The 23,775-nt window shown below is 34.0% G+C and overlaps 1 protein-coding gene across 7 annotated transcripts in view; it reads left to right on the top strand.

The window, feature by feature from the left end:
- The window catches only part of LOC150097746 (MAP/microtubule affinity-regulating kinase 3-like), a 297,798-nt gene that overhangs the window by 81,569 nt on the left and 192,454 nt on the right, over window positions 1-23,775 (top strand). For all 7 annotated transcript variants that reach the window (XM_090407471.1, XM_090407465.1, XM_090407466.1 and 4 more), the window contains exons 7-10: window positions 5,603-5,673; window positions 11,248-11,304; window positions 16,286-16,421; window positions 23,428-23,528. In XM_090407471.1, coding sequence (XP_090263597.1) covers window positions 5,603-5,673; window positions 11,248-11,304; window positions 16,286-16,421; window positions 23,428-23,528 — 365 coding nt within the window. The remainder of the gene's footprint in view (window positions 1-5,602; window positions 5,674-11,247; window positions 11,305-16,285; window positions 16,422-23,427; window positions 23,529-23,775) is intronic.

Raw genomic sequence — 23,775 nt, 5'->3', positions numbered from 1 at the left:
TATTCTTTTGGTGTTCTGAATCAGATTGCTAAACCTTTAAAAGCTACAAACCCAAAGTTTATTCACATGTTTGGGCAAGACAGTCTTTTCAGTATTTCCTGATAAGTTAGCATAAGATTGTCCTGAGAAATGGATAGATCGCCTGTAAGAAGCATATAGAATGACATATTGAGTAAATCCATAAAATTATATGTTTGGTTTAATCCTCTATCCAAGTGTAAGCAAACAGAGTTTGCACCTGAAGTATTTTCAGGACTGGGGCAACTCATGACAAAGGTGGTTTAAGTTCTCATCACCTGCCTTAGTATCCCATAATGCAAAGCACATCTCCTTGTGGACATGTATGATGCTATGCATTAAGTTAAGGATCACTACCCAGACCTGTTTCGACCTTTATCGAGATTTCATTAGTGGAACCCATAGGTGGTGATACCAAGGTGGAAGTAATGGAGAAGTCATATTTCCATATACTAGTTGCCAAAAGGTGTCACACCTTATTATTAAAATTCTCTGAATTAGAGATAAGTTGATGGAAGTTTTTTCACTTGGCTATGCTACCAATTATATATTTAATTTGATCCTTTATCCAAGTGTAAGCAAACAGAGGTTCCGCCCAGTCCTAAAAATACTTCAGGTGCAAACTTTGCTTGCTTACACTTGGATAAAGGATTAAATCAGATATATAATTGGTAGCATAGCCAAGTGGGGGGGGGGGAATTCCATCAAATTCATAAAAGGGTGCTTCATATGAAGATTTGAGCAAGAATTCTAGGGTTCAGATAAGTTTTTTTGGTTAATTAATGGTGATTTGTTATATGTTTGTGTATGAGATTTGCTGTAGAAGTTGTGTGTTTGTGGGGTGCACTTGTTTGTTTCAGTTTTCTTATACTTAATCTTAAAACTATATATGCCAGCCTGGTTGGCCAAGTGGTTAGCATATTCGCTCTCCAACCAAAAGGCTGCAGGTTCTAATCCTGCCATGGCATGGATATTTGTGATTGTCTCTGAAAATACTGGTGGTGGTAGGTGGTAGATGCCGTTGGTGCAGTTGCGGTTAGTTGTAGCGTAGGTGCCCTCCCTCGAAGAGTCTTTGACTCCCGGGAGGTGTTACGTAATAATAATAAAAATACTAACGAGCATCAAAAGCAAGTCGACAGCTGCTTTGTCTCTTCATGAATTAAATTTTGATTTTAGTCATTTTGTGAAATGCAAGGTGTGCTATATGTATGTAGACATTAAAAATCGATACTGACAGTCATCTGAGTACAGATGGTTATTAGTATGAATTTTTAAGGGATGAAAGGAGTGTGCATGTGCAAAGTGCAACTTGAATGTGGAGTTGATTGGCAGTGAGGTATCAGTATATGTGAGTGAGAGGAGTAGCAAAATGCAAGAAGTGCTCATCTAATAGCAAAAAGAAATGGTGAAAGAGCAGCAAGTGAGTGGTCAGAAAGTTATGAAAAAGCAGGTGAGTGATCTGGTAAAAGAAGCAGCTGATAGTAGTGTGTGAATGATGTCAATAAAGAAGCATAATGAATGTGGTTAAACACAGTATAAAGTATTGATGGGAAGAAACAAAAGATAGTGGTCCAGCAGAAGAATAAAGGCAGAATGGTAAATAAACTAGTATGAACAATATGAGCATAAGTGTGGATATTAGAAAAGAATTGGTAAGCTTGAGGAACGAATTGAAGTGAGTGCAAAGTGAGATAGGATGTTTAGAGAACATCCCATTGGAAGTGTAAGAAGGAAGGTGTCATTGGTAGATAAGTCAAAGGTGAATGACTGCAGTTGAAATGGTAGAAAGTAACATAGTGTTGTATGGGAGACTGTGGTAAAAGATTGGAAAAGAAGTTGGTAAACTGCATGTGATTTTCACTTTGTATGCAAATAAGCATTTAATGTTATGATTGTTATTTGCATATTGTATTAAAGCTTGAAAATAAAAGAAAGGAGAAAACTATAGTTGAGGTTAGTAAAAGAAGGTAATGGCAGGAAATTGTGCATTGAACAACAGAATGATGGAGAAATAGAACAGAGGAAATTGAAGTTTTATGGTTTCTACAAATGATTGTAGAAACCATAAAACTCATGAAACAATATGAAAAAAGTGCAAATGCAAACAGGAAACTTGATAGAAGAGAACTAGAAGAGTATGAAAGTGTAAGAATTAAAATCCAAAATTAATGTTTAAGCTTTGAACTGTATATGCTTAATTTCATTTACCTGAAGTCTTCATAGTGAACTAAATATATGGTCTCTCTCATTAAATTCAGAAATAAGAAGCAAACTTACAAGGCAGTCAACTTTATAATTTGTGGAAAGCAATTATTAATTAATTGACTGCTGAGGCTTTCATTTTATTTCTGTTTTAATGGTAAAAAACCACACATTTAGTTCACTATGATGATTTCAGATAAGTGACATTAATTTCTGCCAGAGAAGTGGCAGTGCATCTGAAGTTAAGTCTCAGCTTGGGCAAGGTTTTAAGTGAGTGAGAAGAGGGTAAGATAGTTCCATTACATAAAGATGGCTCCAAAACAGGTAGCAAATTACAGACCAGTTAATATCCCAGGAATAGTGGCTATAGTATTGGAAAAGTTGGTTAAAGGTAAAATCTAATAATGGATGGATAGGAATACAATGCTCTATTATGGGCAGCATGGCTTTGTAATTAAAAAAAAAGTATTAGATAAGGAAAATTGCTACACCATGATACTGATGGACTTTTGCAAAGGCATTTAACAGAATACTGTGTGGCAAACTATTTCAAAAGTTAGAGGAAATAGGAATGGATTGAGCTGGATGGCATTAAATGGATGATATAGCAGCTTAAATTGTTTGAAACTTATCATTTCAAACTTTAAACATTAATCCCCATTATAGTTTGCATGTGTACTTTTTCAGTTGTTCATTTTATGTTCTTTATATATGGTTCCTACCAGTCTTTTGTGTTCTGTTTCTCACTATTTTCTTTATTTCCTGAGAATCAAGTAGGCAGTCAGTCATTTTTTCCTCTAAATTTACTGTATTAAATCTTGTTCTGTAACAAAGTATTTCTCTGGTCCCTAGGAGGTTAGCTATATTAAACCTGTCTACTATATGTTATATTTTTTTACCTTTCAGTGTATATTATGTCACTATTGCAACTTGTGGATTAGAAGGTCACATACATGGTTAAAGTGCACATAATCTTGTAGCAGACAACTTATCAAAAGAATTCTTTTTCTGCAAATTCTACATGACATTGTGAATGATCGAATGTTTTCCATTTAGCATCATACTGCTATTGGAATGCATGTTTGCCATTTGAAAAAAGTAGCACTGACAACAAAAATAATAAACATTTCTTATGTACAGAAATTACAATCAAGGATAATGTATGTGAGAACATTCATTTGGATGATGGAATTCTTTAGTATTATTCTGTAATGTTCTTACAACCGAATGAATGTGACATCTTTGCCATTCTGTTCCAAAGCTTTACTTAATGTCATTTGAAATTTTAGCGTTTTTTTAATAATAGAGATCAAGGGATTAGTGCAGCAATCATGAAATCATTTGTGCATGTTGGAAGTGTTGGATCCTACTTCTTGTCAATCCTTACTTTGGATCCGACATTAGTTATCACGATGTTCTTAACCTAAAAAAATAGTTGCTAGTTGATTTCTAATACAAATATAGAGAAAATTTATTTTTATAGACTGCGCCACTATATCTGAATTAGTTCAAAAATTGAAGATAAATCAACCCTCAACTATTTCTCCTTAATGTATATACTGGCCGAGTATATTTAACTAACTTAATTCACCCGCTTTGGTTCGAATATTTTATGAATGGTGCAGTAAAAGAGATTCAGGCAAAATACAACTTTAGATAAACAAAAACAAACATTTTTAAAATCACAAATTATACACTTAAGATCAAAATACTAAATAAGTTATTATAAACACTTCAGCCTTTCTGATAATAAAGTCATGCAAACTCAGTCAATGGTAATTCTGTTATCTGTAATACAGTCTTCTCACAGTTCCTTTTAGCTATTTAATAAAGTTCCTTAATGATCATTCACATCAATATCTCATAGTTCTTTAAGTTTTAAATAAAATAAAAATTTCAGTAACACCTCTTTACAAACAAACACTTTTAATTTTACACTTCAGTTAATTCTCCGCAACAGTTACTGTTAGTATAGGGAATTTCTAGGATGAAACTCGCACACTTCTCTGTATAGAATTATTAAAGGTTGGAATAATCTTACCAATAATCTTTTCTTCTTCATTTACTTATACGTAAACACTTTTTATAACTGTAAACACTTTGAACAGTAAACAGCACTCATTAAAATAATTCTTCTAAGCAATAACTGAATTAATCGTCGGTCACTACACACATAAACAAACATTGTTGCATAAAGTACTACTGATCAGTCATGAAATAAGGCAACATACAATAATTCCTTAACTTGAGGTTTTATATGCACAGTTTTTCATTCCTCCGGCATTCAATTTAATCCTTTAGGTACTATAATTCTTGACCCCACTATCACTAAACACAACTCTGTTGCCTCTAATTATTCTCTAGTTACTTCGTGCTATGCTTCAAGTTTCCGTGTGTCCTTGAAAGGTCAGCCCTGAAATTAAATCTCAACTCAAGTAATCGCTAGTCTATCCATATCACTTAGCTATCTTCTGTAGCTTTATTTGTTATTCCGAAACTTATAAGCTAACCGCTTCTCGACTAGTAGACTTTATTTAGCTGCTTGAGTGACTTGCTGACTCGTTATTATCGCACTGTGATTTGATTTTCGAATGCCCCGATTCCAACCTAATACCAATCCCTCTCTAATAAATCTCTAATGCTCCCTCTTTTCCAGCGTTCCTCCTTTTTATATCAGTTTTTCCCGCCTAAATTCTTCCCATGATCTCTTTAACTAATTCCTTTTTAGTAAACTTTCAGCTTTCTTCCCACGTTCTGTTCCAAAAACGTGCTCGTTCACTTACATACGTTTCCATGACAACAAAACAAAATATAATAAAATTGAGCTATTACAAAATGTTAAACTTCTACAAACAGGAATAAATAGAGAATATTTACATTTCAAATAATGCGCAGTTAAATTATCAAATACAAGTTCTTATAATATTAACATAGTGATAATTAAAATAGCTTAATAATATTTAATACAGTCTTTTCATTATTAATACATATATCTTTGAATAAATAATTAAATATTAGACAAAATTAAAGTAGTTATATGAATATTAAATTGTAAAATAAGTTGTTTACATTAAATAATATTTACAATTGTAGCCTTTGTGATGGAAGATCATGTTGGATTCTGAAGCAAATAATAATTACTCTAATCTCTACATAATCAGAATCCAACAGAAGTCAGTTGTTGAATTACCAACTTGGAGTATGTGGTTTGCATCAGCTGTAGCAAGTCTGTGTATGGATGTTTAAGATGCCTCCAGAAATTAGAATAAATTTTTTAATATTTAAATTGTTTATTCTTAATTGATTATTCTTTATGAAAATAACTCTAGGATATATATAGAAGTTTACTATGCTATATCATCTACTGTTAATACTTTTCTAGGTGAAGTCTTTGATTATTTGGTGGCACATGGAAGAATGAAAGAGAAAGAGGCTCGAGCAAAGTTCCGACAGGTAAATAGTGCAATTTGTTATTGTAAGACATCTGCTATTTAGCAATATCGGATTATCTTACATTATATTTTTTAATTTTTAGTGGCAGACAATTTTGAACAAGTAAATAAATAAAGAGGAAAGAATAACATAGTTTTATTTTATATGTAAACATTTCCTAAATGTATAATGAAAATGCATTATTTCTTGTAATCAGAAAATTCTTTACTAATGTTACATATACGAGAAATCTTTGTATAGTTATGACCTGTCGCAAAACCTTTTAACTGCAATATTTATTTGTAAAAATAAGACTGACCTCTAATTTAGTTTTTTTATTTCTATAACAAACTTGCTACAATGAAATATTGAACTTTTTGATGGCATTTTCATGCCATTGAAGAACTCTATTCTTGTTTACAGCAAGCAATTTTCATGTCACCACCATGTTACTTGCTGTGCCAGCTAGTAGCAACAAAGTTTCTACTTCTGAAGAGGAAGTTGAACAGAGACAACATTCTGAAAAGTTGAAGTTTAGGGGAGAATATAGTTTAAAGAGCTTTTTAGCCAAAAAGTGGAAAAGAGCTTTATGAGGGAAACAAACAGTTATCCCAAAATTAATGGATGAATTTTTTTTTTCCAAGGAAGCTAAGTTATAGTTAATAAGAGTGATATATAATTTCTCCTGAAGCAGTGGAGAATTCCATTTGATAACTTATGTATTCTAATTAGATACTGTGAACCCAAAAAAAAACTTTGTTCAAGGAGCGAAAGATAAGGAAGAACAGAATTTTAAAATTATCTTTGTATTTCAAGAAAATAGAAAAGAAACTGATATTTAGGGACGATATGAAAGAAGAAATATATTCTTTGTTAAGCAAAGTTGCCCACAAATTATCATTTTGCTTTCAAAGAAAAACTGGTATAAGCTAATTAGATTTTTATGGCACTGTTTAGACTGGAAGAAACTGTGCTGAAGTTTGTGTATTCTCATCAAATCCTATGATCTTGAAGAGAAGAAATCTTGTGTGATGTTTATCTGATAAGTTTTTGGACTTTTTTTTTTTACAGAGGTCTTGAGATAGACCAAACGATGGCAACTTGCTTAGTAAGCCCTTGTACCAGACCCAGTCAAACTCCTTGTAGATATCAAGTCCAATCACTTGAGATTTGCCAAACTCTTCCATGGCATTTGTCCAGAGATGAGTGACGCATGTGAGCAGATCTGTTGATCAGCAGCGATGAAATCCATACCAGCTGTCATTTATTAGACGGATAGCTTCAAGGTAGTGTAGGAGTTGGGAATTGATGATTTTTTCCATTACTTTAGACAGGACTGAGGTGAGCGAGATGGGATGGTAGTTGGGCGGCAGTGACTTTTCACCCTTCTTGGGAATAGGCCAATTTCCAGGCTGTGGGATAGATACCAGTGGAGTAAGATAGTATGTGTCTGTGTGAGTGTGTGTGTGTGTGTGTATATATAAGCAACATAGGACAGGAGACAATTGTGGTGTGCAAACACCTTCAGGACAATTGGAGGAATGCCATCAGGGCCGGGAGACTTTTTTTGTACCTAATTTGGACAGTATTTTGCTGATCTCTTTCTGGCAAGAGGATGACAAACATTGCATCCTCAGTTTCTAAAAACTAGGATTTCTCTTATATATAGGGAGCTTTGTATGTTGGGCATCTGGAATGGTTGGGGGACATTTGCCATTGTAAATTATGTGTGCATTAGAAGCAAAGTGTGAGGCCAGGCAATTGGCCTTTTCTGTAGGTGATGATGCAATGGAGCCATCTGGGTATGATAGAGGTGTGAATAGTGTTGGGCAGAAGTTATGACTGATTGCTTTGGCGAGGGACAAAGGCTCAGCTGCCATTTGGAAAGGCTGCTAATTTCCTGCTTTTTGCTCTTTCAAACTGTTTTGGAAGCATTGATTGTTTTACAAATGAAAAACCAAAAAATTGAACATTTTTTGGTTTTTCATTTGTACAGCCTTGCCACATCTTTTGGAAAACCAGGGTTTAATTTGGGAATTTCAGGTCAGAGTACTGTGGGGAATGTATGATTCCATACCAGTGAGGATTACTTTGGTTATGAGTTTGGTGCATGTGTTTGGGTTGGAAGCAATAGTCTAACCATGCGAATGAGGCATAGAAGTTGCAGAGGCTGTCCCACTCGGCACTGTTATAATGCCAAACTACTCTTGTATGGGAGTGGCTGTGTAAGTGTCGTTGCATGGGGGAGGAGATGAGCACTTGGTTGTGGTCAGAATTGCCTAGCGGGCTCTCTACATTCACTGCATTTGGAAGGGTCATTGGTCAGGAAGAGGTCTAGGGTATTTGGAGAGTAGTTTGGGTTATCAGGTATTCTGGTTGGCATCTGAGCTAGTTGTGTAAGGTCATTAGTGATGGCAAATGCTTCAGCAGCATCTCTGCCTGCAAGATCTGTACAGCTGGAAGAGGAAAGCCAGTTGGTGTTGTGAACATTAAAATCTCCTAGGAGGATGATTTTGCTGTTGGGAAAGTGGGACTGGAGAAAGTCGATTTTGAAGGAGAGGAAATTAAAGAGCTTAGAGTAATTGGTTGTATTAGAGGAGCCATAGAGACAGCATATGAATTTGACTGAGTTGGGTAGGGATATTTTCATCCAAAGAAGGTCAAAGTTGGGTGATTTGGCAAGGTATGTTGGAGCAGATGGATGCACAGATGCCACCCTTGGGCCGAAAGGATTTAAAGAGTGTGTAGTTTGGAAGGTTGAAGTGAATAGTTTTGGAGGGAGGTGAGATTTGAGTTTCTGCCATAAAGATTAGGTGGGGTTTGATAGACTGCAGGTGGTAGTGGACATTATTAAGATTGGAGTTTAGGCTATGGATGTTTGTGAAGTGGATTTGTAGAGTTTTGTGAGTCATATGTTTGACCACAGGGGTCTTGCACATTTCCTATGCAGTGCCTGCATACTGGTCACCATGGTGGCTGCTAGTGTCATCACTTGGTTTTTTACACCAATTTAGCTTGTCTTTAGTCGATGGTCCAGCTATAGTCACCATTTTGACGTTTTTCTGCAAGTTGTCTTTGAAGCTGGTGTCCTTGTTCTCTTTGTGCAAATGATAAATCTGGTCGAGCACATATGTGCAGTTGCAGACAAGTGTCTTTGAACTTGTTGTTGATCACTGTTATTAGTTTTAATGTGCTTGTCAGCGTGTCGCAAGTCACTTTTATGAGGTATGGAAAGTTCGTTCTGTCCTTTCTTTTGTTTATGCATCTGAAACAGTGCCACCTGATGATATTTTTAAGATGGATATCGTATTCTTCTGCTAATTTGTCTTCTTTCAGTGCTTTCCTGTTTTCTTTTGGAAAGTTCAAAATGACGGCATTGAATTTTTTGATTTTGGCCTCCATCGAGTCGTGCAACGTTGATGCGGTTTATTTCATGGAGTTCATTTGCCAGGAAGGGTGAACTTGCATTGTGACTCTGATCATCAGCTGATTCGAGCTTGGTTTCTAGTGCTTGTATTTTGGAGGAAAGAGTTTCAATCATAGCACTGATGTGCTGTTCGAGATCTTCAATTCGTTTGCCTAAGTTCAGGAGCTGTTTTACAGACGGAAGGCACAGTGAACAGAAATAGGGCTGGTTAAGGTTGATATATATCTTGTGTGCCAATTCGTCCATTTTTGCACAGGAAGCAAGTAACCAGTGGCAACAGAATTTGCACATTATACCCTTTTTTTTATCGCTGATATCAATTTTGCAACTGCGGCACTTTGTGGATTTGTCAGCAATCGACGGTAGCACTGTCATTTGCTTTGGTTGCCGGTGCCTTTGCCTCGCATGGTAGGCATAGCAGGCGCTTGCACATGGCCAATTTTTAGATCAAAATATGATTGGTTTAATGCACTAAAAGTACTTATAGGTTGTGCTGGAGTTTTCTGCTCCTTAGTACCTGCTGTTAAGATTTCTGTTTGATGTTTGATTTGAATGGGAAACTCTTGCAATAGCAATGAAATGCTGGAGCACTAGTTTATAGTAGCGTACTCACAGACACCACTTGGTGTATATAATCCAGAATCTCTGCTAGAGACAAAACATGATACTAAATATCAGAAGTGAATTTCATTTCTGGCCTAGAAGCCTGAATTGTCTGGAAAAGCCACTTTAGGCCTCTAGCAGGGCGTTGGTATCACATAGGCACTGCAATTCATGTCTAATATCTAGTATTATGTATAAAAATTCACCAATCACTTGGAGATATTCACATTTATGCTTAGTGTGGAATTTGAACCATGGCGAGTTAGTTGGAGAGCCAACCAGTGTGGCAAATTTGCAGAAGATGAATAATTTATTAATGCTGATAGGACAACTGAAATAATGTATTGTAAGCTAAAAATCATCACATAGGTCAAATTGTTCCATCAGATTATTTAGCTTGATTTATGTGGATGTTTTTTGTTTCTGATTTTTTCTGCAAACTATTCATTTTCAAAATGTGAAGGCCAACAAAATTTCTAAATCCAGTAACATTGAAATTCACACTTTCTGATCACAGTTGCAGTGACTTCTAAACTTAACCATCAGTGGCATCTTTTTGTCATTATGAATTTATTTTTACACTGCTAAATTAAATGAAACGCCATTTATTTAGCATGAACTACAGGATCAAAACAACGAAGGTATCAGTCTTGTTATTCAGGATCATATATGAATATTTGTGAATAAAATATTTCTAGTAGCGTTTATGTGAATTAACACTTTGGCTTGTGCTGCAGACTAATCATTCTGGAGCTAATCACTTGACACTGTCATTTGATAGCTCTCATTGTATGACAAATCAGTAGAAACATTGTTTGTGATATGACAAACCCCTTTGGATGGAAAGACCTGGGTTTGAATCCCTTCTAGGATGCAAAGAACCTTTATTAGGGTTTTTCAACTGGAGGTGAGTTAGTTGGTTTCATACTGTTGGTAGTTTTTTTCTTTTGGAAACTAAGGTTTTTTTGTCTCTCAGAACAGGCAAACCGGTCAGTAGAACACACATACAATTTACAGACAAGAATACTTTGAGGCATAGAGCTAACCAATTTATCCTTGTATTATGGTTAGGAAATCCAAGGATACTTGAAAGGCTTTTATTTTTACATAGAACCTTAAGTGCATGTTAGAGCCACTGGTGGAATAGATAGAATAGAATGCTTTTGATATTGTCAGTGTTTCTATTTAATTTTTAATGAATATTCCAAGTTCACTTTGACAAATGCCAACAGTTGCAGTTAAATACCACCACACACACACACACAGACAGAAAAAAGTATTTGTGTTTTCTAGTCAAAAATAAAAACCTTATACCATGCTTACAAATATTTCACACATTTCTCTCCACATGTCTTACTAATTACAAAATGGCAGTTTTTGTTTTTTTCAATTATAGATTCTTATTTGTGTATTTATTATTTCTCGTTAGTTTCTTGAAAACAAAAAGCTGGCCACTTTAGCATGACATCTATTAGTTTCTGAGAACTAATAGATATCATCTGACATCTATTAGTTCTCAGAAATTTATCTGATACATGTATTTTATAATGGATTTCTGTTTTTAGATTGTTTCAGCAGTACAATATTGTCATCAGAAGAGGATTATACATAGAGACTTAAAAGTAAGCCTCAATAATAGAATGATAACTTCTATTTTTTTTTTACTTAATGTAATATTTTTTAATTGTTCTTACATTTACATTAATTTTAAAAGTAATTAGGACAGACCTTAATATGCTATGAAATATTTAAGTATATTTAGGAAAAAAGCTACACTTATTCTGACACACATGTGAAGTAAAAGGCTTGAAGAACTATTGACCCATCACTCTACTATCATAGTTTACAAAGTCTTATCTCATATGCTTTGTGCCACGCTAGACCTTTGCACGACCAAAAGAACAGGCAGGCTTTTGAAGTGGCTTTAGTGCAATGTTTGCCATATTCCATTTGTACAACAGATTATCGATGGTGTAATGAATACCCAATTACCATTATGTCTTGGTTTTAGTGATTATGAGAAAGCTTTTGATTCAGTAAAAACTTGTGTAATACTTAAAGCATTACAAAACCAGAAAGTAGAGAAGCCATATATCAGAACTGTCAAATCAGCATATACCAATGCAACAGCAACAATTCATTTCAATTTATTTATTTATTCTTATGGCAAAGCGAATACAAAGCAGCTACAGGTTTAGTTTAGTAAGTCAATCCAGGGCCTCATCTGTCACCTCGTGGATGTCCAGGAGGCCACCACCACCATGAAATTGGCTCCTTGGGCAGTCATGAGTAATTGTCTGGGTCACTGGGGAAACAATCGCAATACAGTATTGGAGTCATCTTGGAAAATCCTTCAACCAGCAGTGGATTGACAATGGCTGTTAATGATGATGATTTAAGTGTATATGTTGATAGTTGTTATATTTATCAGCATTTAAATGTAGTGAATATGTAATATACTACAATTAACTTATATATTTTAGAATATTTATTGTACATTTCAGTAAATTTTTTTCCCACATCCAGGCTACATCCACATTGCTGCATTCATCGAATAGTACTTTTTAAAATAATTTATATCAGTGTAATTAAAAGATTCCAAAATGATCAGATATATAATTAACTACAAATTTCTGTTCTGGTGGTTAAAATTTTTCTGAACTTTTACTGATGTTACATCTTGAAACTTAATTGTTTGTAATAGTAATGACTGTATGCTTGTTAGGCCGTAAATATAAAGTCCAATCATATCTTGGCCTTTATATATTTAAAAAGAAATAGTTCAGAAAAAACCAACATGTATCCAACATTAATTCTTAACTGAAAAAATTAGAAAATGAGGAAAAAAAACTTATCAATAAAAAAAAAGTGGTTGTGTTATTTCCATTAAAAGACTCCAAAATTAGGTTTCATTTGACAGCACAGTGCTTCTACAGTATAGCACAGTAAAATGGATTTGCGATTCATATAGCCTTGAGTTTTATGAATTTAAAATAACATAAGTAGTTAATACTGAATTTGACTAATGATTTTCCCCCATTCACTGAGGCAGTTTTTATAGTACAGGAATCTGTGTTCACATGAGTGTACCAGCAAACACAAGTTTACTTATGTTTGAGACCAACTAATTCACCTACAGTTGCAAAGTTCCTTATAAAGGTTTCTCTCATCCCAATTAGGGTGCATGCACACCCTGGTCTTTCCAATATATTGATTACAGTATAGAAGCACTTCAACTAAATCTGTAAATTCCCTTTGGGTTGAAAGACTATAAATAACTACAAATGTCTCTTTTATTAGTGAAAATTTTTCTGTTTTGTAGTGCCTAACAGATCTTAAATATAGTTATTAAAATACAAATTAAAAGTCGAAGCATTTCTAGGATTTTTATTTTAAAATGTATCGAGGTGGCAAAATAAGGTCTTATAAAATTTGATGCAAAATAGCATTTTTAAAGCTGATGTATCCAGAGATTTTGAGGTCAAAATATGAGAAGTTTTATATTACATGATTTTGAATTTTTATTCTGTAAATGATATAAAAAAAATCTGATTATTTTCTAAGAACCATGGTTTTCTGTATGTTTTATTTTGGATGGCTGGAGGCAAATAAGAATAGAAACTATCCATTACATTAAAAAATAGTAATTAACATAATTGCATGTTCAAATAATTTGAATACATATTCTCAAAACAATATTTATTAAATTTTAAAAAATATTTTGTAGAAAATATAGCTAGCTCATAGTGTTTTAATGTACTATCATATGAAAGTGCAATTGTATACTGTAAAATTTCTGAAAAAGGTATGATGCTCCTAAAGTTGTTTACACTAGGAAAGAAAAAGCTGATATTTTTGGCAATGGAGCAATCCTTTTATCTCAGCTGGGCTAAAAGTTAATTGAATGAGGTTTTAATTAAAGAATATTGATTTACATGACTGTGTAAAAGTTTGAGGGTAAAGATGGTAAAAACTTGATGCAAAAGTTGATTAGACCCAAGACAGTATACAATTAAGAGTGATAAGCCCAAGATACCAACAATGAGTGCAAGAAATACATTCAGATAAATGAAAAGCATAAAATCAGTGACGAAAATGATAAACATCAAAAAGATGAACAATGCGCATTTTGGATTTGTGTGTGTGTGGGGGGGGGGGGAATAAAAAACTGTTATATGCATAGTAAGCCAGCAACAAATATGACCATGTTTGTTGCCGGCTTAAAAATTTAAAACATCATCAGATGTGAATAGCTGAAAACTAATTGTGAACAAGCTGCGTGGCTTTTTGTTAAACGCGCTAGGAGGAGGAGTTTGGTTGGTTTGAGAATACAGGTGAGTATTTTGTTCAGTTGCCATCACGGGAGACAGCAGGATCTTTTTGTGTTTATGGCACATTGAATGGTTTTATTGCTAGTGATTCGGAAAAAATTTGAATTCATTTCTTGCAAATCGATTATGGTGACCTTTTTGATTTAAGAGGTATGCTTTACATTGTATTGCACGCAAGGATATTTCAATAGTGGTTTTTATGTTTGTGTTTTTTCTTTGTGGTGGAAAGTAAATAGTCAGGTATGGGAATATTTGAATCTCGATAATCTCAGTTAAGTGAGATACAAGATTCAATCTAATGTCGTACTATTAACAAACAGAAAAATTGACAATTACAGATTTGAAAGTCTTCCATGTTGCTTTTCAGTATCATCTAAGCTGTCAACTGAAAGAAATGTCCTTCAATATGTGTAAGAACTAGTGAGCCAATAGAAGTGCCTTCTTTAATATTATCATGCATTCTTGGGAATTTGTTCTTTAAATACCAGAAATTATCACTGTTCTCATTTAAAGCTATAATGAAAATTTTCATCAAATCAAGTTTAACGAGTAGCCATTGCCAGAGAACTTTTTTGGATTCCCCTTTATTCAAGGGAGTCCAAAAAATCTGCACCAGGATGTGAAACACTTTTCTTTCCTGGATTTTAACGGGAATATTTCATGAAGCCTAGGTTGCATGCTATAGGTTTACAAAGCAATGAGACACAATGTTATTCACAATTGACTTTCTACATTCACATTTCTTTTAATTCTTTCTTCCTAAATTATGTATTGGGGTTTTAAAAACTATGGCAAATGATTTCATCAAGGCATTTCTTGTATGCAACAGTGGTACTCAGAAAGTGGAAGGTAGGTATTTTTCATCATCATCATCAAATTCCTGCCATGTACCCTCATGGGGTGTACAGGATATGATAGTACTACATGAAAAAATTACATCATTACTAACTTCCTATCTACAATTTTCCTCCAAATCAGTCTGTTACTTGTCAAGTCTCCAACATTATCAGATCTTATATTTCTATCGTCTAAGGCACTTTGTACCGTAATCAATCCACCTATATCTTGGTCTTCCTCTGGGTCGTTTTCCTGCCAACCTGGCAGAGAACACTTGTTTTGCTAATCTTTCCTCTCCCATTCTATTTAAGTGACCATACCACCTGAGATTAGCTCTGCTAACGCATTCCTGGATGCTGACAATGTCAAGTTCTTTCCTAATATCCTCATTTTTAATATGATATTGCCATTGATGCCATCTGTTCACGCCTCTAATCTTTCTCAGGACTCTCATATCTGCGGTCTCTAGTCTTTGGTCAAGTGTTTTACTTCTGACCCAGCTCTCAGATCCATAAGTTAAAACTGGTTTGAACACTGTCTTGTATACAGCTAATTTAGTGTTCCGACTAATTTCTCTCTTATTTCATATGAATTTATTCAATTGACTTCCCACCGTATTTTTGCAATTCATAATCAATGAAACTGATGCTAGCTATAAACTAAAAACTTCAAGGAAGACTTTAAACTGTACAAAATTTGCATATATTTTGTGCAATAGCTTTATATAAAAAGCAATGTGTTAGCATGTAAGCTTGATTACTGAAAAGGGAGAATGGCAAGTCAATTTTAAGCTCATATGCTAACCACTCAGCCAGCCAGGCTGGCTGAGTGGTTAGCATAGCTGCTCTCCAGCCAAAGGGCTGCAGGTTCAAATCCTGCCATGGGCATGGATGTTTGTGATTGTCTGTGGAAATAGTAGTGGTAGTTGTTGGCGATAGGTGGCATCGGTGTAGTTGCGGTCAGTTGGTGGAGACAGAGTTGTAGAGCAGATGCCCTCCCTCGATGAGTGTTTGGACTCCCTGGAGGTGTCAAATAATAATAATAATAATTTATTGACATGCTTGAATTCAGAATCTTGGAATATTTGCTGCAAGACAAAATGGAAATTTTCAGTTTGTTGTTCACTGATATTGACCATTGAAAATGCAAATAATTAAAAGCAAATTATGTATATTTTTCTTATCTGTGTTTAATGTTATTAAGAATTTATTAATCAAGTGATAAATTTCAGGATAAGATAGATGATTCACAACTGATTTTAATTTGAATTTAGTTAGATGATTTAATGTGAAATAACCATTTTTGGCTCTTTTTATTTTAAATTTAAACAGGTCAGTAGATTTTTACCTAACATTAAAAATCATCCAGTTGTAATTAATAGAATATTGTATTTATTTGCTTCATTTATGTTTTTTTTTTTATTTTCCATACAAAGGCAGAAAATTTATTATTGGATGGGGAAATGAATATTAAAATAGCAGACTTTGGCTTTAGCAATGAATTTGTACCTGGTCAGAAGCTAGACACCTTTTGTGGGAGTCCTCCTTATGCTGCTCCAGAACTCTTTCAAGGTACATTTATTTTTTAAAAATAATAATAATTAAGTTAGCTCTCACTCTAGAAAACTTAGCACCTACTGGAATATAGATTGATATATTTAATAGTGAATTTCTTTTATTACAGCATTGGCATTCTACACCTCGAAATAAAAAAAAAAAATTAGAATAATCAAAGAAAATGTGTTGAATGATTTGCTATTCTAATTTATTGCATAGAAAATAATTATTACCAAATATGAATTAGAATCATCTTAAATCTATGTACTTTGTTGATTATACAACTACGTAAACACAAAATGTAATATAACTTATAAGAAAACTGTTATTTGAAAACATTTCACAAAATTAGAATAATTTTTAACGTGGTTCAAAATATTAGAATATTCCAAATTTTTCCAGTTGGTTTGGAGGAGAGCATAGAAATAGCATATATTTCAGTAGCTGCGGGACTGAATTGTGAGTGAGGAATCGTTTGTGTGTGGATTTCAGTTACCGTATTTTTCGGACCATGAGATGCATCTTTTTTATGTAGAGAAATTGACTTAGAATTGGGGTGCATCTTATGGTCCGAAGGTAGGTAATACCAGTTTTCAATGCAAGCTAAACATGTCTTGCTGCATATGGCAGAATCCCAGATTTACATACAAAAACTTTACCGGTGTCAATAGTAGTTAGTTGGTGAGCGTATGCGGTTTTGAACAGATGCGACATTTATTAAGTCTTTTAAAAAATATGGCATAAATAACGCGATGGATGGTACCGAAGATGACTTAGTTTTTGAAGAGAGTGATAACAATAGTTTCTGACAATAATATGAAAAGTGACAGTAACGAGACGAGTGATGGTGCTGAGACGAGTGAAGATGAACTGAGTGCTGCTGGTACAATTATTGGTAATAATAAATGAAATTTAAGGCTTGTGAATATTTTTATATAATATATTTTTTCTAAAAATTGTCTCATAAATTTGGGGTGCATCTTATCATCCGAATAATACAGTAATCATGGATCAAATGAGTGACATATAGGAAGCTAAGAAGTTTTGTGTGGTGTCTTTACACAAAGAAAGCCAAACTCAACAGTTTATAGCTAAGGAATTTAAATGTTCTTAAGCAAACATAACTAGAGTATTGAGATAGTTCTAATAACCAGAATTTTCAAAAATAATTACTATAATAGCGGTCAAAAAAGATAATAACTACATCAAGAGATGAGAGGGGATTGAAGAGTGTCATGAAGAAAAACCGCTTCCGAAGTGTGAGGTATTTTCACAGGAGATGGAAAGAACTAGGCATGAATGTGTTTAAATCTACAATGCTGAGATGACTTTACAAATTGGTTTTAAATCACGTGCGCCTAAGTAGAGTATTGAGACAGTATTCTGATAACTGGAGTTTTCAAAATAATCGCTGCAATAGCAGTTGAAAGGTAATAACTACATCAAGAGATAAGAGGAGGTTGAAGAATATTGTGAAGAAAACTGCTTCCAAGTGTAGGGTATTTTCACATTGAGACGACTTCACAAATTGGGTTTTAAATCACATGTGCCCAAGATGAAGCTGCTTTTTTGATTCAGAGGTGTATTTTTGTGATCTAGTCAGGACTTTTCTGTAGTTCTTTTGCTGCAGTGATAGTCAACTGTTATTTTGTAATTTTTAATGAGAATGTGCATGACTAGATTGTCTTGTGATAATTTTGTTTTATTTTTATAACAAGCCCGTACTGAAATTTAACATAAAATCTTCTATAAATCCCATTTAATTTGATGTAGCTTTTAAAGTAGCTCCTACTAATTTTATGTGCTTTCAGTTATTTCTTTGTTAATATGCTTAATTTGTACATATGCAAAATGCACTTCACTCACCATTTACTTAAGTCAAAGTTTACAAGATTTTACCTGCCCTTTTGCAGAATTCTAGCCTTTTCCCAAACAACTCTGTACTTAGGGATAGGTAGCACGTTCTTTCAATCAAGGTTGCTTGCTTCAGGATACTTGATATAATTTTTGTTCCTCATGAGTAATTGAAAAATTGTGGCCAATGTGTTGAATTGGCTAAACTTGGAAAAATTACTCTTGTGATGTACATTAATTATTCTGGACATTGTTTCTGATTAGTAGAATAATCATCATCATCAAATTCCTGACATGTATCCTCAAGGGGTGTACAGGATATGATAGTACTACATGAAAAATTTACATCGTTACTAACTTCCTATCTACAATTTTCCTCCAAATCAGTCTGTTACTTGTCAAGACTTCCACATTATCAGATCTTATATTTCTATCGTCTAAGGCACTTTGTACCGTATCAATCCACCTATATCTTGGTCTTCCTCTGGGTCGTTTTCCTGCCAAACTGGCAGAGACTACTTGTTTTGCTAATCTTTCCTCGCCCATTCTGTTTAAGTGACCATACCACCTGAGATTAGCTCTGCTAATGCATTCCTGAATGCCAACAATGTCAAGTTCTTTCCTAATATCGTCATTTTAATATGATATTGCCATTGATGCAATCTGTTCACACCTTTAATTTTTCTCAGGACTCTCATATCTGCGGTCTCTAGTCTTTCGTCGAGTGTTTTACTTCTGACCCAGCTCTCAGATCCATAAGTTAAAACTGGTCTGAACACTGTCTTGTATACAGCTTATTTAGTGTTCTGACTGATTTCTCTCTTATTCCATACGAATTTATTCAATTGACTTCCCACCATACCAGCTTTGCTGATTCTGTTGTCTATTTCTATATTTAATTTACCATCTTCAGTAAAAATCGTGCCTAAATAGCTGAAATGTTTTACTTGTTCCACAGGTTCTCCATTCACAACACAGTTGACATTTTCAATGAATCTGCCTATTTTCATTGTCTTTGTCTTTTTATTGCTGACCTTCATACCATATCTATTACAACAGTTATTCAATTTAGTCAGGGAATCTTGCAAACTTGTAGCGGATTTATTTATAACATTGACCGCATAAAGTAAAGAGCTGACATTAACATCTCCAATTCTGATATCATGTTTAATACCACTTTTCTTCATAATGTGATCCATATAGATAATGAATAACAGAGGGAATAATGTACATCCTTGTCTCACATCAGATTTAACATTAAACCATCTTCCTGTACTTCCTTCAATTCTAACTGCTGACTTACAACTCAAATAAAGACTATATATTGCTTGACATGATGCCCCATTGACACCATATAATTGTAGCGTATTGAATAGCTTCTCTCTTGGAACCTTATCATATGCCTTTTCCAAATTGACAAAACTTAAATACAGATCTTTGTTATATTCCCATGCTTTCTCGACTATTTGTCGTAAAGTGAAGATCTGATCCTGACAGCCTCTATTTGGCCTGAATCCAGCTTGTTCTTCACTAAGCTTTTCTTCCACAATTCTTCTCAACTGTTTCTCAAGTATACTTGCATAAATCTTACCAGGAACACTGAGTAGGGAAATACTTCTGTAATTCTCACATTCAGTTTTATTTCCCTTTTTATATATGGGTATGAGAGCTCTACTCCAATCATCGGGAATTCGTCCCTCTGTCCAGGCTTTCTGAACTATGTAGTGCAGCCCCTGTAAGACTTTTATACCACCAAACTTCAGCATTTCTGGTCGAATATCATCTACTCCTGCTGCCTTTCCACATTTCAAGAGTTTGATGGCTTTTTCTACATCAAGTATGGTTGTACATCAGGAATATATTTCATATGTATTCCTGACTGCATGCCTGGTCAGTGCTTTTTACCACTGTGCTGTCATCACTGCTTGTTTCATTTAGCAGTTTTTCAAAGTAATTACTCCATACCTCAAGGATATCTTTTTTTTTGCTCCTGTTTTCATGTCACCTTTATCATCTCTAACTCCTTTTAGAGCACTCTTTCCTCCATTCCTATGCTTCTTCAACAACCTCCAGAATATTTTGCCACCTTCTTGATATTTATTTTCTATGTTCTTGCAAAAGTTCTCCCATTGCTTTTGTTTAGCTAGTTTTACACAGTGTTTCACTTTCTTACATATGTGTCTGTATTCTCTAAGAGCAAAAGCTGACTTATTTGCCAGGAACTTTTCATATGATTTCTTCTTTTCCTTCACTGCCTCTTTAACTTCCTGTGTCCACCATGGAGTCCTGATTTTTCTATCCTTGCAGACCTCACCACATGCCTCTCTGACTGAATCAGTTAGGGTTTTCTTCAACTTGCCACTGAATCTCCAAGGTTTGGTTCCTGTTCTCAAACTCTTTCATTTTTTCTTCAATAATCTTTGTGTATTTTAGTCTTCAGTTCACATCTGAGAGCTGCTTAAGTTTTATTTGCTTTAAAACTTTCTTACATCTTTTTCTTTTCAATATGAAATTCAATTTTATCCTGCTCAAGACTAAATAGTGATCGTTTCCAATTTCAAATCATCTGTGCACTCTGGTAACCTGCACCAGGGAGAAAACATCACTATCAGCAATAACACAGTCAATGAAACTTTTCTTATTCCTTACCTCTTCTGTCCATGTGAATTTTTGCACATTTTTATGTTGAACATTGTGTTAGTAATAACTAGTCCATGTCCTGAGTAGAAATCCAACAAGTATTTGCCATTATTATTAGCTTTGCTGTTTTCTCCAAATTTTCCAAAAATATTTTTGTATGTCTGACAATCATTTTCTACTCTGCTATTTAGATCCCCAACAAGGACCAACTTTTCCTTTTTCATTGTGTCAGTTGCTTTTTCTAAAGCATCAAAAAATTCCTCCATTTCTACCTTAGTAGAACCTTCTGTGGGACCATAGGCACAAATAAGTCTCATTGTCCAATTCCCCATTCTGATATTTGCCTACATCACTCTATTTGAGACTGCCTGCCATTCAAGAAGATTAGCCTCATATTTTGTGTTGAATACTATGGCTACTCCTTCTTTTCCTTGATTGTCATTTCCTGGATATAACATTTTGTATTTATTGCTGAGAAAGATCTCACCAGTTTTTGTCTTTTTTGTTTCAGTCACCCCTATTATGTCGATCTGGTACTTATCTAATTCTTCAGCTAGCTCCATTACTTTGCCATTTCAGGATTCTTATGTTGATAGTACTGATCTTTAACTCTGGTGATGTTGAGTTGGGGTGTGCTTTCAGATTTGTTCCAGTAGCTGACTTTTTGATGTACGCCCTGGTTCCCTGGCGAAAACAACGGGGGCCTTGTTTAACCAGGCGACGCCCCAGCTGGCATGAAATTTTGTCATGTTGTACCATCATTCTGTATTTTGGTTTAACCAATAAGAATACAATTTGGTCGGCTAAATCCCAAATTGTCATCCCATCATCGTTCGTTCGGTATCCAAATAGATACCATGCAGGATGCACCACGAGAATGTGAGGATTGGACATTAGGTCAGAAGCCCTGGTTGGTTCTATGCATCCTTTAAAGGCTATGTAGAGGTCTCCTCTCAGTTATACAGCTTTGACCCTTAAGCACCCCTTAAATTTTATTAAATTTATTAAATTTTTTTTTGTAAATACAGCTGTCAAAGACACAGGTGCCCTAGTTTTATTCATGTGCTTGAAAACTTGATCCTAAATTTCAAATGGGCACCTAGTCCAATAGCAGATACATAAACTTGGAGATAAAACCTTTTTTAGATAAAAAAAAAAAGGGGGAAAATTAATTTTTTATAGATTTCTTCTTTATAAGAAAGTCCATTGCTCTCTTCTATGACTCTTTTCATGTCAGTCAGCTGTTCTTATCATATCTGAATATATCACTGTATTCTATCAGTCATTAGGCTGCATGCAGCATGTCATCATGAAAGGCGGCTGCTTCAAACATCTGGAAGTAAATAGTTCACCTATCACAATGTATGTTATCAGCAGTGCAATCAAAACAAAGTTGCTTCTTATATAACATGATTTTTGCAGTGATATTAACATGAATATCACTGCAAAAAATGCTTAAGTGTTTTAAGTTCTAAAGATATAAGGCAGTGTTTACTAAACTTTGTCCTCACATAGCCCTTTATAAAATTTATAACACAAGTGTACCTCCTCCTCAGATAAAGGCAATTTGGGAGAAGTTATAACATTTCATTCACACACATAATGAAGGTATTTATTTTTTTAAAGTTTGCATTTTAAATTACAATTTTAGTTTTACGAATCTGATATACATACTATAGAAACAAAAATTATGAAATTAAATTTGTTTTTAATGTGCAAATTGCCTTCCAAAATTAGAGGGAACATTGGTGTCAGTTATGAAAATTATAAGGTGGAGGCCTGCAAAGAAGGATGATATGATAGAGGCCTACAAACTTCTGAAATGGTCATCAAAGAAACTAGTAGATAGAATTTTTAATTTTTTGTAGGGTGGGGAAAGGATGAGACATCATCCATAGAAGTTGAAAATGAATGCAATCAAGAGCTAGAATTTTTTGCTCTCATAGAGCAGTGCACAATTAGAATGGCTTTTCTTTGGAGGTGACAAGTTCAGATAGTGTGATGAATGAATTCAAGAGAAAGTGTATCTGGTGGTATGAGTGATATGTGGCCTCCCTTGACGGTCTAATGTAATAATAATAATACTTTTTTTATAAATTGAAATTGATCCAAAAAGCATTTTTATTTATTTATATTTATGTGAATATTTTCTTCCAAAATAATTCTAATTCTAACTACTTCCTAGTGTAAAAAAAGATTAAAAGGAGTACTCGCTTTTAGAAACTGTATGATTATTTAATTTATAAGTTAAATAAGAGCTCTTTCAAAAATTATGTAACACTATGTTTTTGTATCTTATTCTATCAGAAAATGCAACACATAAAATTGCCTTTTATGACCATGGAATTTCGTGACAAAAGAATGTTTAAAAATGCAGCACATACCCTCCTCTATTCCAACAACACGTTAAACAACTTCATTCCTCCATCACATCATTACTTCTCGACTATTAATCAGGTGTTATTGGTACTAAAAATTATTTCAACTGACATAATTTTTGTTTAATTTTTTATTTCATTTCTTTAAGGGAAAAAATATGATGGACCAGAAGTAGATGTTTGGAGCCTTGGAGTCATACTGTACACTTTAGTTAGTGGTTCTCTTCCCTTTGATGGAGCTAACTTGAAGGTGAGAAGTAATGTTGAATATTTTAGTTAAGAAATGCATTTTTTTTATAATAACCTGAATTTTAGACTTTTCACTTGTAGTATTTTATAAATTTAATATAAACATATTAATACTTTAGCTTTATTAAAATACATATTGGGAAGAAAATTCAAAGCTTGTCAAATTTGTAATAGTCGAAGATGAAATTTTTTTATCTCCATACAGATGAAAATTCTTATTACTAATTCCATTTTAAATCCAGAATGTT

Source organism: Typopeltis vanoorti, chromosome 17 (assembly GCF_054136105.1).
Source record: "Typopeltis vanoorti isolate ZY-2024b chromosome 17, IOZ_Tvanoo_1.0, whole genome shotgun sequence".
In the NCBI taxonomy this organism is placed as follows: Eukaryota; Metazoa; Arthropoda; class Arachnida; order Uropygi; family Thelyphonidae; genus Typopeltis; species Typopeltis vanoorti.
Note: the sequence above shows the minus strand (reverse complement) of the source record. Positions and strands in the feature narration are given on the sequence as shown.